Source organism: Carassius gibelio, chromosome B21 (assembly GCF_023724105.1).
Source record: "Carassius gibelio isolate Cgi1373 ecotype wild population from Czech Republic chromosome B21, carGib1.2-hapl.c, whole genome shotgun sequence".
Classification (NCBI taxonomy): Eukaryota; Metazoa; Chordata; class Actinopteri; order Cypriniformes; family Cyprinidae; genus Carassius; species Carassius gibelio.
The window spans coordinates 23,222,086-23,237,484 of NC_068416.1; the positions used below are offsets into that span (position 1 = coordinate 23,222,086).

General features: G+C 35.1%; 1 protein-coding gene across 5 annotated transcripts in view; it reads left to right on the top strand.

Annotated features, from left to right (window-relative positions):
• LOC127985860 (tyrosine-protein phosphatase non-receptor type 13) overlaps window positions 1-15,399 on the top strand; it is a 65,576-nt gene that overhangs the window by 45,639 nt on the left and 4,538 nt on the right. For 2 of the 5 annotated variants that reach the window (XM_052588050.1, XM_052588051.1), the window contains exons 20-41: window positions 712-771; window positions 2,177-2,266; window positions 2,710-2,820; window positions 3,740-3,871; window positions 4,013-4,443; window positions 5,329-5,472; window positions 6,133-6,226; window positions 7,404-7,489; window positions 7,565-7,718; window positions 7,839-8,053; window positions 8,135-8,233; window positions 9,119-9,474; window positions 10,334-10,487; window positions 10,634-10,789; window positions 11,795-11,966; window positions 12,341-12,551; window positions 12,639-12,724; window positions 13,203-13,264; window positions 13,671-13,826; window positions 13,903-14,068; window positions 14,446-14,532; window positions 15,267-15,373. In XM_052588050.1, coding sequence (XP_052444010.1) covers window positions 712-771; window positions 2,177-2,266; window positions 2,710-2,820; window positions 3,740-3,871; window positions 4,013-4,443; window positions 5,329-5,472; window positions 6,133-6,226; window positions 7,404-7,489; window positions 7,565-7,718; window positions 7,839-8,053; window positions 8,135-8,233; window positions 9,119-9,474; window positions 10,334-10,487; window positions 10,634-10,789; window positions 11,795-11,966; window positions 12,341-12,551; window positions 12,639-12,724; window positions 13,203-13,264; window positions 13,671-13,826; window positions 13,903-14,068; window positions 14,446-14,532; window positions 15,267-15,373 — 3,329 coding nt within the window. The remainder of the gene's footprint in view (window positions 1-711; window positions 772-2,176; window positions 2,267-2,709; window positions 2,821-3,739; window positions 3,872-4,012; window positions 4,444-5,328; window positions 5,473-6,132; window positions 6,227-7,403; window positions 7,490-7,564; window positions 7,719-7,838; window positions 8,054-8,134; window positions 8,234-9,118; window positions 9,475-10,333; window positions 10,488-10,633; window positions 10,790-11,794; window positions 11,967-12,340; window positions 12,552-12,638; window positions 12,725-13,202; window positions 13,265-13,670; window positions 13,827-13,902; window positions 14,069-14,445; window positions 14,533-15,266; window positions 15,374-15,399) is intronic. The other 3 variants (XM_052588052.1, XM_052588054.1, XM_052588053.1) reach the window with 2 other exon arrangements.

Sequence of the window (15,399 nt, forward strand, 5' to 3'; positions counted from 1 at the left end):
TGTTGCTCTAATCAAGACATCAGTCTTCAATAAAGACTAGAATTTGTTAATAGTAATAATAGTTAAATTAAATAACTGTGATATTAACTACAGTTACATTGTTTGTTTTTATATATGTCTTATACTCACTAAAGCTGCACTGTTTGAGCAAAAATACAGTGAAAACATTCATATTGTGAAATATTATTTCAGTTATTATTATTCCTGTGATGCAAATCATTGATCATGCAGGAATCATTGATGATATTATTTTATTTATTCTTTATACTTATTTTATTATTCCATATTTTTTAAATAAAATGTTTATTATGTTTATTAATTATTATTGACTTGACTGTTCATTTTAAACAGTAACAATTAAAAATTTCTTTTAAAATCTCTTTATTAATACTGTAATGTATTAAATAATATTTACAAATAATATGGACGAATAATATTTTAATTATCCAATCAGAGTCAAGCTATCAATTTTGTAAAATATAAAAAGCAAATTAAAGAAATTGACTAAGATTTGGAATGCATTAATGTATTTAAAAACATATAAAAACATGCATTATGTATTAAAATTATTAATTAATTTTTGAAAATAACACAAGAAAGGAATCATCAGGATATCAGACTTAATTTCCCCTTTTATACATGCATTACATTTTTGATGTCCTTGGGTCTGTCTAGTGACTTGATTTTTTTATTTATTTTTCTGATCTCCAGGTGTGAGCATGCACAGCTCTGGAGCGCCCTCTACTCCTGCCTCCTCCATAGGAAACAGTGGTACGCTCTATAATCATTTAGCTTTGTGCAGCACAGCACAGCTCTGTGTGCTTTTCTGCCTGTCATCTGTTTCTTTTCAATGGTCAAATTTAACAAGTCCTAAATGTTGGTAGGAAATGTCATGTCCTGGTCTGGCCCTAAAACACAAACATGTGCTAGAAATGCAGTGAACTTTACGTGAAGAAAAACAGGCCTGTTTTTAATGTCAATAACGGTAGTTTACCTCGCAGTGACTCTGACCTCCGCTTAATCAGAGCTCAGGAACCCAAAGTCTTACGAGAACTTGCCAAATCCAACATGCTCCGGATTGCTATGTCTTCTCTGGTGTTTTACATGGCATGGAGAACATCTTTTCATAAGCACTGCTCTCTCGTGCGGACACTTGGCTCAAGTTTCATTGGCGTCTTTCTCTGGCTCAGACGCATTCTGCTTCGCTAAGCTGTGTGGGTTATTTTTTTTTTAGCTCTGATATACGGCTGTGTTGTGGGCTAATCTTCCTCATCCTTGAGCTGCTGGCCACAGATGTTAGTACAGCACATCAGAGCTGGGCCGAACATAATGCCGTCTCATAGCACCAAGACACTAGTTATGAAAGATTAGCCCAGCTTATGGAGAGCTGTGCATGTGTTTGATTTGTTTAATGCAAATATAAATGCACAGAGCAAGCGCTAGCCTGCTTTCACTAGCACTTCCCAGATCTTCAGCTTGTTACATCACAGATGTATATAACATTTCCTAACTATTCTTTATCTGATCAATTCAAAATGCAACATTTTTCAAGGATACATATGTTTTGTATATATATATATAAAAAAAGAAATAAAAAAAAGACTACATTTGTGTTCTGTACTAAATGTATATAAAGAGTCAGATAATAATAATAGTAGTTAGTAAATAATAGGAAAAAAACGTAGTCAACAAAAAAATCTAGTTAACTGAAACTAATTAAAAAACATTTTTTATTATTTTTAAAAACCATATACATACACACCCACACACACACCCATATATATATATACAGCAAGAAATATAAAAACTTAATTAGGCATTAAAATCTATGTCTATGCCACTTTTATATATTTAATTATTTGTTTAAGCTGCTAAAGCTAAAATATAAAAAAAGATATGAAATTAAATGTATTACAAAAATTACATACTACATGGCCCCTTTTAAAATTAAATGAAAGCTAATTGTCGTCTGTTGGGTTTTTTATTTATTTATTTATTTTTGTGGTGCTGTTTTTTTTGTGTGTGTGTGTGTGTGTGTGTGTGTGAAAATATAAATTTGTAAGTAGTTTAAATGTTTAATTGTTTGTTTGTGATGGATTAACCTTCTGAAAGTTCTCAAAGTGTGTTTGTATGAATGAACACTGTTTTAAAACCCAGACCGCTTTCCCACCCACAGACTCCTTGAAGAAGAAAGTGCATGCCTTACCCTCCCCAGAGCGAGAGATACAGACCGTAAATCTGAAGAAAGATGTCAAGTACGGGCTGGGTGAGTAACAAAACCCTCTGCTGCAGAGATGGGTGCTCATGTCCAGTCAGAATGGAACTCTACTGACACAGAAATGCTGTTAAACGACTGGATTATCGGAACACACACACACAAACACACACAAACACACACACAAATCTGGCAGGAATAAAGTGCAGTGTGATAAAGTGCAGAGGTCTGGCAGTCCTCACTGCTCACACACTGTGATTAATGAATCCCACTCCAGGAGAGAGAATGTGCTGTTTTACGTCGGCCTCAGATGGCGACCTGCACAAATATATTATCAGGATTTGGTCTGAATAAGAGGTTGTCCATCACTGATAAGAGAAATACATTTAGTATATATATTCAGTTTCAGTATAACATCATTGACTCTTTGGACATGTGCCTTGTTTTTTAGCAAGAGACAGTAGAGTGAAGTGTGTGGTTTGTGTTGCTGTCAGGCTTTCAGGTCGTGGGTGGAGAGACTTCTGGACCCCTTCAGGACTTCAGCACCATCATCAGCTCCATCACACCAGGTGGACCAGCAGATATCAACGGCTGTCTGAAACCAGGTGTGAGAGTGAAGACAAGAGTGCTGCTTTCACCCTTCCTGCTTCATTTTTATGTAGTTGTTTATATTTTGAGATTGAAAGTGTCATCAGCTGTAGTGGAGATGTTCACAGAATACACAGAAAAAAAATAATCAAAACAAAATGTTTTCCCTCCAAGTAAATATTGTTTGTAATACTTTAAATATCTGTGGAATCATTTAAAATGATTTTAGAATCCTTAAAAATCTAATTTACGGAATAATTACACATAAACATATGAACAATTCCAAAAAGATCCAAAAATTCTTAGAACACTTTATACTGGTTCCAGGACTCTTTGAATGATTACAAAACGTATTGGATGATTATACAGTGCTTTTAAATAATTTCTGTAAAATTAAATTAAAATTAAATATTACATTTATGCATTTAGCAGACGCTTTTGTCCAAAGCGACTTACAGTGCATTCAGGCTATAAATATCATGTGTTCCCGGGGAATTGAACCCCCAACCTTACGCTTGATAGCGTAGTGCTCTACCAATTGAACTACAGGAACACATGTATGTTTTAAACTGAACATTTTGAATAATTCCAGAACATTGTTAGTATAATTGAGATATTATTATAGTTTTTATTATTTTTTTTTTTCTGTTTTCATTTTAATGTAATTATTTTATAATTAAATATATTTTTTTATATGTTAATATAATTTATTCATTTTTATTATTTAGTTTAGTTATTTTATTACATCAAGTTAAACTAAATAAGAAGGATTAATGCTACCTTGGTAACTAGCTCAAATAAAAGAAGTATTTTTTTTTTATTTGGGGTGAGGGGGTGGGTAGTTTTAGTTTAATTATAATATGTTGTATGACGCTTTAAATGTTTTATTTTGTTCAGTAATAGGTTGCTAACACCACACTTTTGCGTTTCCTGAAGGTGACAGGCTGTTGAGTGTGAATGATGTCAGTCTGGAGAGCCTGTCACATGACACTGTGGTGGAGATTCTGCAGAACACCCCTGATGATGTCACACTGGTGGTCTTGCAACCTAAAGAGAGACTGTTTCCGGGTATTGGAAATAATATATTGACTTTGTGTATATAGTTCTTCCAAAACAGCCACAGGCAATGTAGTGCTATTTCACCAGAATACACTTTTCTGTGTTATCTACATGACTATACAATAAACAAGCCTGTTTTGTCTCTCTTAGACTCTCCTTCAGGACTCCATCACTACAAATCAGCCACACAAAATCAGGAAGTTGACATCGACTCTTCCTCTGAAGATCATACTCGCTCCCCCAGCCCTCCTCCTGCTGCCTCCAGCAAAACGTCTCCTCCTCAGTCCATTGGACAGGGGAGCGTCAGCTCGCAGGAGTCCAGGACAGAGAGCGCCGGCCTCCTGCAAACAAATCTCAATGGATTCCATCGCATCGCTCCCACCGAGGGTCCTGCACCAGCACAGTTCATCCCCACTGAAAGTAAACCCTCTGTTGAAGCTACACCACCAGCTTTACCCCCTAAAACCAGAAAATCCAAAGTGCCAGACATTCCTAAAGAGCCGGAATACTCCGACAGAGGGGATTCGGACATGGATGAAGACACATACTCAAGTAGCCAAGAGAAACATAAGAGTAAAAAGGTAGAATCAGCCTCTGTAGTAGTGATTTAAATGAACTTTGACTCTTACCGCTGGGTTTTGAGTTTCTAGTCAGCATCTGTTTGATATGAACTTTGAGCTGTGTGCTTTTTAATCTTCACAGAAAATATTAAATTGATTTTTGTTGGAATAATAGGACAGGTCTCCCTTGCTCATTCCATCCCTCCATGGAGTTCCCCACATGCCATGAGATGAAGAGAATAATTTAGTTATCTGCTGCACGAGAAACATGTATTATTATTGTCAATGTTGAAAACCGTTGTGCTGCTTAATATTTCTGTGGAAACTGGGATACATTTTTTCCAGGACTCTTTAAGCTCAAAAGAACAGCATTTATTTGAAATATAATTATAATTATTTTTATTTTTTTTACACAATTGCCTTTTACAGTCACTTTTGATACATTCAATGCACCCTTGCTGAAAACAAGTATTAATTAAAAAGACACCATAGAAACCACATAGGAATGGTGTTGGACCAATGAAACTTCAGTATGGGCAGTGCTAAACATCACAGCCGAGTGACTGATATTAATTGCCATAAAGTCTGTGTAGATCAAAAATTCCTGGTTAGTACATGGTGTATCTCATATTGAATTTTATATTTATCAGTTCCACATTTCTTAGACCTAATATCAGCGTTTAGGTTCAATACATAAACTTCAGAGTCCTACAAATGTCAAGTATCAGTGAAAATATCATTCTAACTGCTTGTGACCGTCCTTTGCTCCCTTTCTGCCCAGTTGCATTTCTGAATGTAAATGCAATGCAGTTTGCATGCCAGCACCATTAACCTCTGACCCCTTGACCCTTGCATGTGTATGGCTGTGCACGGCCTTGTATTTACCCAGCTCTTCTCTGTTTACAGGGGGTTTCTCCCAACACCGTCACGGAGACTTTAAGTGCTAGTAGCCCAGAAGTCAATAGCCTCCAGCCTGGAGATCTATTTGACGTTGAGCTGTCCAAAATAGACAGCAGTCTGGGCATTAGTGTCACGGTACTGTTCGGAAAGGTTTCCGCTCTCTTTTTTCTCCTTTGACTTACTTTTTGTGTGCGTGTGTGTTTGTGTGCGTGTGTGTGTGTGTGTTGTTTTTGTGCCCATAGCCCTCGCTCCTTTCTGAAGCTCCTCGCTTGTCTTCAGTTTTGGGAAAGTAGACTTGGCTCTTTGCATGCAGATTTTTACAGGCATTTGAATTGGCTCCCTCACTAACGGTAAAACCGAAACACAGTAGGTAGAGCAAAATGCCAAAACACAGACATGCCTCATTTACTGTTGTATTGTGTTCATAACAGAGAAGCACCAATGCCTGCATGGATTTGCATTCGCTTGTCTGCGGTGTGATTTTACCGTGATCTTTTTTGAGATTTATGATCAAAAATTTTTTTCAATTCAGTATTTCAGAATACTGCAATGAAACGCATTAATCATCATCTGAAGAAATCAAGTGGTTTGCTTTATGATTATAAGGATGGGTGTTGCTGATTTTATTGGATGGTTCAATCTAGTTCAATCATCATCATTTGAAAATGGTTCACTCGTAATCTAGAAATTCTGTTATGAGCATGTCCAATTGATTTCTTAATACAAGCATAGACTCAAAACACTGAGCACAGGCATTATTTCCCATGATGCCTTTCTTTACAGGTATGTTAACATGTTTGTCTGTCTCAGGGCGGATCAAACACAAAAGTGAGTCATGGAGGGATATACGTCAAAGGTGTCATTCCTAAAGGAGCAGCTGAGCTGGATGGGAGGATAAAGAAAGGTAAAAAGAAAGGATTTCTTTGTACAGTTTTGAGTATACATCATTGTTGTACTGAATGTAATTTGTGCAGATTTTATACAAAAAAAATCAGACCGTTCATATATAAAATTTCATTTTTTCATTTTATTTTATTTTTTACATTTTACAGAAATAATAAAGTAAAAAAAAAAAATACAGTAAAAAAAACTTGCTACAAAATAAGCTATATTTTCTTTTATTTAAAAATAATGAAATTAAATTATAATATAATATAAGTGCATAAAATGTCCAATTTAGGGTGGCAGGATATTAATATTACAAAATAATATAATATAATATAATATAATTATTATTTTAAGTTTTCAAGTTTCTGGTTTTTGACTATTATTAGTAATATATGCATAAGATGTCCAATATATGGTATTACAATCAAGTTTGAATGTAATAATATTCAATAACTATAATTGTATTAATATTAATATTGTATTTTTACAGTCAGTTGAAATTTAATTTAATTAAATTGCACTTTATCACAGCCAAAATAATTTTTGGTTTGTTTGCATATTGTTTACTGTGTATATTTATTATGTATATATAAATACACACACATGCAATAATATATATATATATATATATATATATATATATATATATATATATATATATATATATATATATATATATATATATATATATATATATATATATATATATGTAAATGTGTATATGTATATATATATGTGTGTGTGTGTGTGTATGTATGTATATGTATATGTGTATGCAATAAATATATGTAAATATATGTAATAAATATAAATAACATTTTTCTTAAATATATTTATGCATGTGTTTGTATTTATATATGCATAGTAAATATACACAGTACACACATATATATATTATGTAAAGATAAACTTTTATTTTGGATGCATTTGATCGCAATTAATCGTTTGACAGCACTTATCATTTATTTAAAAAAAAAATATTGCAATATTTTATGCAATATAAAAATGCAATATTAATATCCCACAACGCTACGTAGGACAAGTAGTTGTAATATAATATAGTGTAATATATAAATTACTTAATAATAATAATAATAATAATAAATTTTTCGTAAAATAACTGTAGTTTTTCTTCAACCGATTCACAGTTTTAAAATGACAGTAATGTAATGAGTGTTGATTGTGTCATTCAGGTGATCGTGTGGTGGCTGTGAACGGGAAGAGTCTTGAAGGAGCGACTCACAAGCAGGCAGTAGAGCTGCTGAGAGACACGGGACAGGTGAGAACTCTGCACTGCGCCCCCTAGAGGACTCTGCTGCTCTGAGAGCTTTTTAAAATAATTCCCACTGTCTAGGTGGTGCATCTTTTGATGGAGAAAGGTCAGCCCCCAAAAGACAGTATCCATGCCCCTCTGACCCCACAAGGCACTTCTGAACCTCAGAACGCAGCCGCAGAGGAGCCGCCACCACCACCTCCCAAGAAAGCAGAATACAACTTCATTACTCCAGGTGTGAGATCGACACGCTTGTTGATGAACGTATGAAAATGTGCTAGAGGTTAAACATGTGAGCTGATTTTGAACTATGGAAGAGTAAATTGTGTGCTCTTTCTTTGTTTACCCCCTGTAGATAACACATTTGAGGTGGGTTTGCTGAAGAACACGTCTGGTCTGGGCTTCAGCTTCAGCCGTGAGGAGAACGTTCCCGGAGAGTCTGTGGGCTCCAGCATGGTCCGGGTCAAGAAGCTGTTTCCAGGGCAGCCAGCAGCTGAGAGTGGACGCATCGAAGTGGGCGACGTCATTCTACGTGTCAATCAGACGTCCCTCAAAGGACTGTCACAACATGTGCGTTAACCCTTTCTTTACTACATAAAACAAAGTAAATAGTATTATTAAAATGTCTTTTGTTTTATGGTGTGTTGTCAGGAGGTGATCTCTGCTCTGAGGGGCACAGGACAGGAGGTGACCCTTCACTTGTGTAGACCTGCACCAGGGGTCTTACCTGAGATGGACTCTGCCATTAAAGTAAGCATAATATTCTGCTTGGTTTTCACTCAGTTATATCAGGTAAAGACCTAATGCAAATTACAGCTACTCACATCCCATGATAAAAGAAGTGCCACCACAAAAGACAGATTATTTTGAGACTTGTTTGACTATTTATTTTGGGTCTTTATTTACATTTTTTTTTAAGTAGTGTTTTGTTTTATTTATGGTTAGGGTTTTGTTGTATTTTGAGTCTTATTTTGAGTATTTTATTTTTTATTCAATTGAGTTTTTTTTTTTTTTTTTATACTTTTATTTTCTCCAATTTTTTTTTAGAATATAGTTTTATTTCTTGCTTTTTGTTTATTCTTAATATTGGTTTATTTAGCTTTTTTTCTTTTATTTGGAGTCTTAATTAACTTTGTGTATTTCCTCTTGCTTTATTTTTAGTGTTTTACTTATTTATTTAAATTAGTATTTAGGGTTATTGTTGTTTTTAATTTTAATTTAATTTAATTTTGAGCATTTTACTTTATTTAGTTTTGTGTTTTTGAGATTTATCTTTTATCTAGAGTTGTAGTGAATTTAGAGATCTATTTTCTGTACTTGTATTTTGAGTCTTATTTTGTTTTGTTTATGGAGTTTCATTACATTTTATTATTATTTGTATCTATTTATTTGAGTATTTTTTTCTTATTAGTATGTAGTGTTAGTTTTTTTTTTTTTTTATTCTATTTTAGTATTTATGTTTCATAATATATTTAATGCAATTTTTATTTTATATATTTTTTTTAATTTTATTAAATAAACTTTTTGATATCTCTGTAGCTCTCCAGTGGTCCACCAAAGTTTTTAAATTAACAGCCTACCTGTTTTGGGATATTTCACATCTTTAAAATAAAATCTAAAATTGTCCTTCCACAGACACCCATACCCTCTCCACGAAAGGAACCCCGTCCCAAGCCCCAACCTGATGCCAAGATGAGCTCCCCACCTCAGGCGGAGCGCCCTCGGGCGGTGGGTCCTGTGGAAGAGGCTCTGGAGAGGCTGATGGTGAAGTCGCCCAGTCGCAGGGACAGTTACAGCGACAGCACAGACAACGATGAGATGGAGGAGGCCTTCAGCCCTGCCAATCTGGAGCAGGCCAGTCAAGCCTGGGACCGGAGTGTCTACCAGACCCCCATGGAAAGACTCCCATACGAGGCCGACATGGACGACACCATACGATCAGCTTATTACTCACCCAGACAGTCCATGTCTAGACCGGATGTCAGCAGAAGGTCAGAACTGTATTCTTTAAGCATAATAATTTTTTTTGTTAATATGTGTTTGCATGTAAGATCCTCTAATAACTTGGTTTTGTCATCGTAAACAAGTCTTTAAGAAGAACGCAGTTCTTGCATAAGGTGACTTGGTTGTTTTATGTAATTGGGCCTGGGTTACAGAGTTCAGGTGTGACGGCACTAATTCTCTCCTCTGGGATCATGTGACTGTGTCAGACAACATGACAGCCAGCAGCAGTGAAGTTCTTGTTTGCACTGCTGAATGCAGTGTTGTGATAGTGATCTGGCTTCTTTTGACTGAAGTTTGCTTTGACTTATTCATTTTTTCAGAGCAGAATTAAAATAAAATAATCAAATGACAGAAACAGGTCGATATGTTGTATTAACTTATTAGTCTGTAAAAACAATTTTCATATTTTTTTTTTTTTTCATTTCAGTGTTTATCTTCAAGCATTTTATAATTTTTTCTTTTATCTTTAACTTTAACATTATTTTAATTAATTAAATTTCTTCATTTTCTTTCTTTCCTATTTTCTTTTGAATATTTGTTTTGACGTCAGTTTTTTTTTTTCATTTAGCATTTTAGTTTCAGTACGCATTAATCTCATAAAGCATTTTAAAAAAATATTTAACAATTTTTTGGCACATTTTATTAATATTTTTTGGTTATTTTGTTTTTAGTTTAAATATCAATCAAAGCATTTTATTTCAATTATTAGGTTTTATTTATTTATTTATTTATATTCAGAATTGTATCTCTTTCCTTCTTTTATATGGAGCACCTCACATTTTCTCAATCTATGTGACAGAATGCATGTTAATTAATTATGTTCCATGTCCTGTCTGTGTCCTCCAGTGATTTGGACAGCTCTGCGGTTCATATGTCATCCTCTCCAGCCCTGCGTGAGATTGGGATCCTGAGCCCCAGTCCAGACCCTCTTCCTCCACCGCTGCCAAACCCGGTTAACCTCATTCTGCCCGATCACGGCCAGGAGGAAGAGTTCATCCCTGTGAGTGACCGGTAGCTTGACAAAAGCCTGATTCCTGTGTGATATTTAATCCAACTGATCTTATTTTGGCTGTTTCTAGTTGAATGTCTTGCGTGTCTTGAAGCTCTGCGCTGCTATGATAAAGACCGGAATGTTTCTCGTTTTAGGAGGTGGAGCTGAAGGTTTCTCTGGTGAAGTCTGATAAAGGAAGTTTAGGTTTCACTCTCACCAAAGGGAACGACAGTAATTGCTACATCCATGACATTATCCAGGACCCTGCTAAAGGAGACGGCCGACTGCGTCCAGGGGATCGCATGATAATGGTACAGCATCACCAATAAGTCTACGATGCAGAACTGAATATAGCTAGTTAAGGAAAGCCCTATTTATTCATTTATATATATACGTGCATACACACACACATATATATATATATATATATATATATATAACTATTGTGATTATTTTTTATATTTAATTATTATTAATCTTAATTGTCTTTTTAAATTTCAACTTCCACTACTAATAAAAATTTGGGGTTGGTAGGATTTTAGGCTTTTAAGTAATCTCTTGTGCTCCCCAATGCTGCATTTATTTGATCAAAAATTCTGTAAGAACAGTAAAATTCAGAAATATTATTATGATTGATATCTGTTTTTCTAGTTTGAAGAACATTCATTTGAAATAGAAATATTTTGTAACATTAAAAATCCCTTTACTGGCACTTTTTTCAGTTTAATGGTTTCTTGTCAAATTAAAATATTCATTTATTTAAAAAAAACAATTAATATTTTTTTATTAAATGATGGTCATAGGCAGGTAGCAGTGTTATTTTAGTATTGAGATTAGCATTGACATATGTTATTATATATTTGAAATATTTTTTATATATATTTCATGTTAATTCTGGTTACATTTTTATTAATTAAATTAATAATTTTGTCTAGTATTTTTTATTATAGTTTTTTAAGTTAAACTAAATGTAAAAATCTAATATTTTAGTTTAATAATTCAGTCTTTCAATGTTTTTAATTTTTGTTTTAATTTTATTTCAGTTAAACATTGATTTTGTTTCAAATAATGATATTTTTAAATGGTTTTTAGTTTACTGTAATAACCTCGGCAGGTAGTATTAATGGGAGGGACCTTGTGATTTTAGAGAGCATTGTATTTGACAAATATTTGACACTTATCAATACTTTTATCAGTCCATTTTCCTGTTGATATGTATTTTAACATATAAAACTAGCATGTTGACTAAAAGCTGCACATTTTAATTGAATTTCACACATTGCAATGCATTTTCACTCATCTACCTCTGTTTATAGGTGAACAACACAGATGTGTCTGGCATGAATCACACAGAGGTGGTCAACCTGGTGCGTGCCGCCCCCAAAGTCGTGGACCTCGTGGTCGGTCGCATCCTGGAACCTCCCAGACCACCAATAGAGGCCCACCTCCTCCCCGACATCACGTTTCAGTGCCACGATGAGTCCTTAGGTAATGGAAACACCAGCGTATATTGTAACCAATCCTCTTTACCACTAAATGCCTTCGGTCATTCTCAGAAATACCCAGAATCCTGCTGGGCGAGTGGATTCTGCAGCGTTCGACCGATTTGTGTGGTGCATTAGTGTTATCTGACTATCAGAGGTCAAAGGGGCTTAACCGGGTCACACACAAACACAGATATCCATCAGAGTAAACAAAGCCCACCTGCGTTTCACTGGAAAAATGAGCTCATGGGGTTAGACAACACGCCAGATAAGGGTGTCAGGTTTCAGCCTGCTGGCAAAAAAGCAAAAGAAAGAAAAACAGAAGGTGGCGTTAGGGTTAGCGCAGCTAAGTGTTTGTTTTCTGGGCGTCTCTTGCAGGGCTTGTTCTCGATGGAGGAAGTGACAGTGGGTTGGGCGTGCTGTACGTAAAGGACATCATCCCAGGATCCGTAGCCTCTGTGGAAGGCAGCTTGAGACACTTGGATATCATACATTACATCAACGGCGCTCCGACGCAGGATCTGACCCTGAGCGAGAGCCGCAGACTCCTGCAGCTGTCACTGAGGGATCTCAGTCTCAAAGCCACCAGGTGAGTTCCAGCAGATGAGGGGAAGATACTTGTGTGATGTGTGTGACACTTCTGGACGGATGCCAATATCTAACTATGTTTCTGTAGGGATGGGAAGCCTGTTTTTCCGGGTGAGGAGCAGATTTCATTACTAAACAATAACGTCAGTCCTAAAGTCTCACAGAGTATGAACGGTGAGTGTATAAACTAGTAGTGCACATTTTTATCAAAATGTCATCACTGTTCTGTACTCTAATGTAAATAAATGTAATAAATCTAATGTTTCACATGACTTACACTGATGTAATCTTGGTATAATGTAACCATCAGCGAAGATGTCATCATAATATTTGCACGCTGAATTCTGAGTTGCTTTCTTGCTTGCATATTGGCATACTGAATTCTCATTGGTCATTTACAGTTTAAAACAGGAAGTGCTAAGCTAGTTGTTGTATATTATATTAACTATATAGCTAAGGTCACCCTTTAACTATGGAAAAATGACTCTAAGGTGTGATCCAGTGCTTACTGCTTTAGTAAATGGTATCAGTTGTTGACATTTCTTGTGATTTGATGGCATTCTGATGCTCTGGTTAGCAGCGCTGTTACTCTTCTGGCTGTAAGCGGAGTGATATACACACTGTGGGCCTCATTTCTCTCTTTGTATCATAGGTTATCTCCATAGCAATGATCCTGAAGAATTGGAGGCCCTCTCTGGTATCTGTCCCGCTGAGGTAAGGACCTGTAGAACTTCTGGTAAACTATTAGCTAATATTGATCGGTGCTGCTCTGGCTAAATATTTTCTCACTAAACGCAGCGACTTCAGAAACAGAAAGCTCTCAGGCTTGATATTTTAGTATGGTTGCTGCTAATCTGTGGTGAGTGAGACGGGACACAAAGGCTCTGAAATTTAAACTGTGGCAGGTCACACAGACAGGTCATGTTTCTGCAGTCTGTTAGTTAAAAGAGGAACGGGTGAGAGGAAGTCAAATCGATTTTTAGGAAACACCGCAGCTTGAGGCTTCTTCTGTCTTTGAATCGATTGTAATTGCTAATGGGATTTCATTGTCAATTTTTCCTCATCTCATTCATGTTCAGCCTTCTTTATTTCACTCTTTTCTGGTCTTGCGTGTTTACAGGAGCAGATTGTGAAGTTGCAGTTGGAGAAGCCGCCAGCAGGGGGCCTGGGCTTTTCTGTGATTGGTGGAGAGAGGGGTATTTTTGTGAAGTCCATCACCCCTGGAGGCACTGCAGACACCGCAGGAACTTTACAAGTTGGCGATCGTTTACTGAAGGTCAGTAAGAAGGGTTTTTGGAATAATGCAATATTGAAGTTGTGAAAGCTAATTCTGTGGTTGTGGTTATGTGCAGGTGAACGAGGATCTGATGATCGGCGTGTCTCACTCTAAAGCCGTCTCCACCATCCGTAAAGCTAAAGGCTTGGTGCACCTCATCGTCTCCCGTTCACCTGACCAAATGCCCAACACGTACCTGGGCTTTCTGCCTCTCAAGTCCAACGGTGTGAATGGCAACAACGGTACAATATCATGCTAATTCATATTTTTATTGTATAAGATAAAAACATATAAATATATATTATACAAATATTATATCAAAATATAAATTAAAAGTATTTTAGTAGATATAAAATTCACGTTCTACTAAATATATGTATATTTTAAAATAAAATATTTAAATAATGTTCTGTATTAAATTATTAATTCAATTGTTATACTTTAAAAAAAATATTGAATAAAAATAAGTTATTTAAATTATAAATAGAAAACATAACATTTATTTTAAATAATTGTTATTATTTGTCTCAAAACGTATAATATAATTCTTTTTTTTTATTGCATAAAGTCATTTTACTAAATTAATTTACAAAGAAAGACTTACAAGACTCTGTTTCAGATGTGAGTGAGGACAGTGGTGTGAAGACAAAAATCCAGACGGCATCAGAGCACAGCAAGAGCAGCCCCCCTCCCCTCCCTCCTATAGGTACAGTAAAGATCACATGACCAGTCCGGGTTTAGTATCACTAAGAGACTATTATAGGTTTTATTAAAATGTTTTAGTTTAGTTTAGGTTAATTCTATCATGTATTGATAAAACATTTAACTTATTATGATTATTTTTAACTGTAATGTTTTGGTGCATTACATTTTTAATATACATTTATTCAATGTTAATACAATAAAACATTCAATGTATTTTGTATTTTTTGTGTGTTATCAATGTTTTTTTATGTTTCTATTAATTTTAGTTTTATTATATTTTAATTTAGCAAATATTTTTATTTTAAGGTAAATAATATTTGCTATTTTATTTTTAGTATATTTTAGTAATTTCTCTTAATTTTTATTTTATTTCAAGTAAAGTTAAAGTAATTTCATGAAAATGTTTTTGGTAGCTCTTTATTTTATAGTTCTGTTCCGTGTGTATATATTATAATGTCAGGGTAATAACCAGACACTAACCCTGAACCTACCCTAAACCTCAGCTTAACTAATGTAGTTACCTCATACTAGTAGTACCTTCTTGGTTAAGTACGCTGTAAGTACAAATACTGTAAAATAAAGTGTAACCATGTTTTTTTTATGGTTTAAGTTACCTATAATAACCCCACATGACACATCATCCTGGCAGATGTCTCATTTGAATGTCATCTGCGGATGTGAAAGTGGAGTATTTACATGATCATGACTGTGTGTGTGTGTGTGTGTGTGTTCTAGACTATGACACTGGCTCTCTAGAGAAAGGGAAGGGAACAGAAAGAAGTGGGGACCTATCAGAGGACACAGACTGTGACGGCTCGTCTCTGCCAGAAGACTCCCCAGAGGTACAGCCGTCTGTAATCAGTTTTAC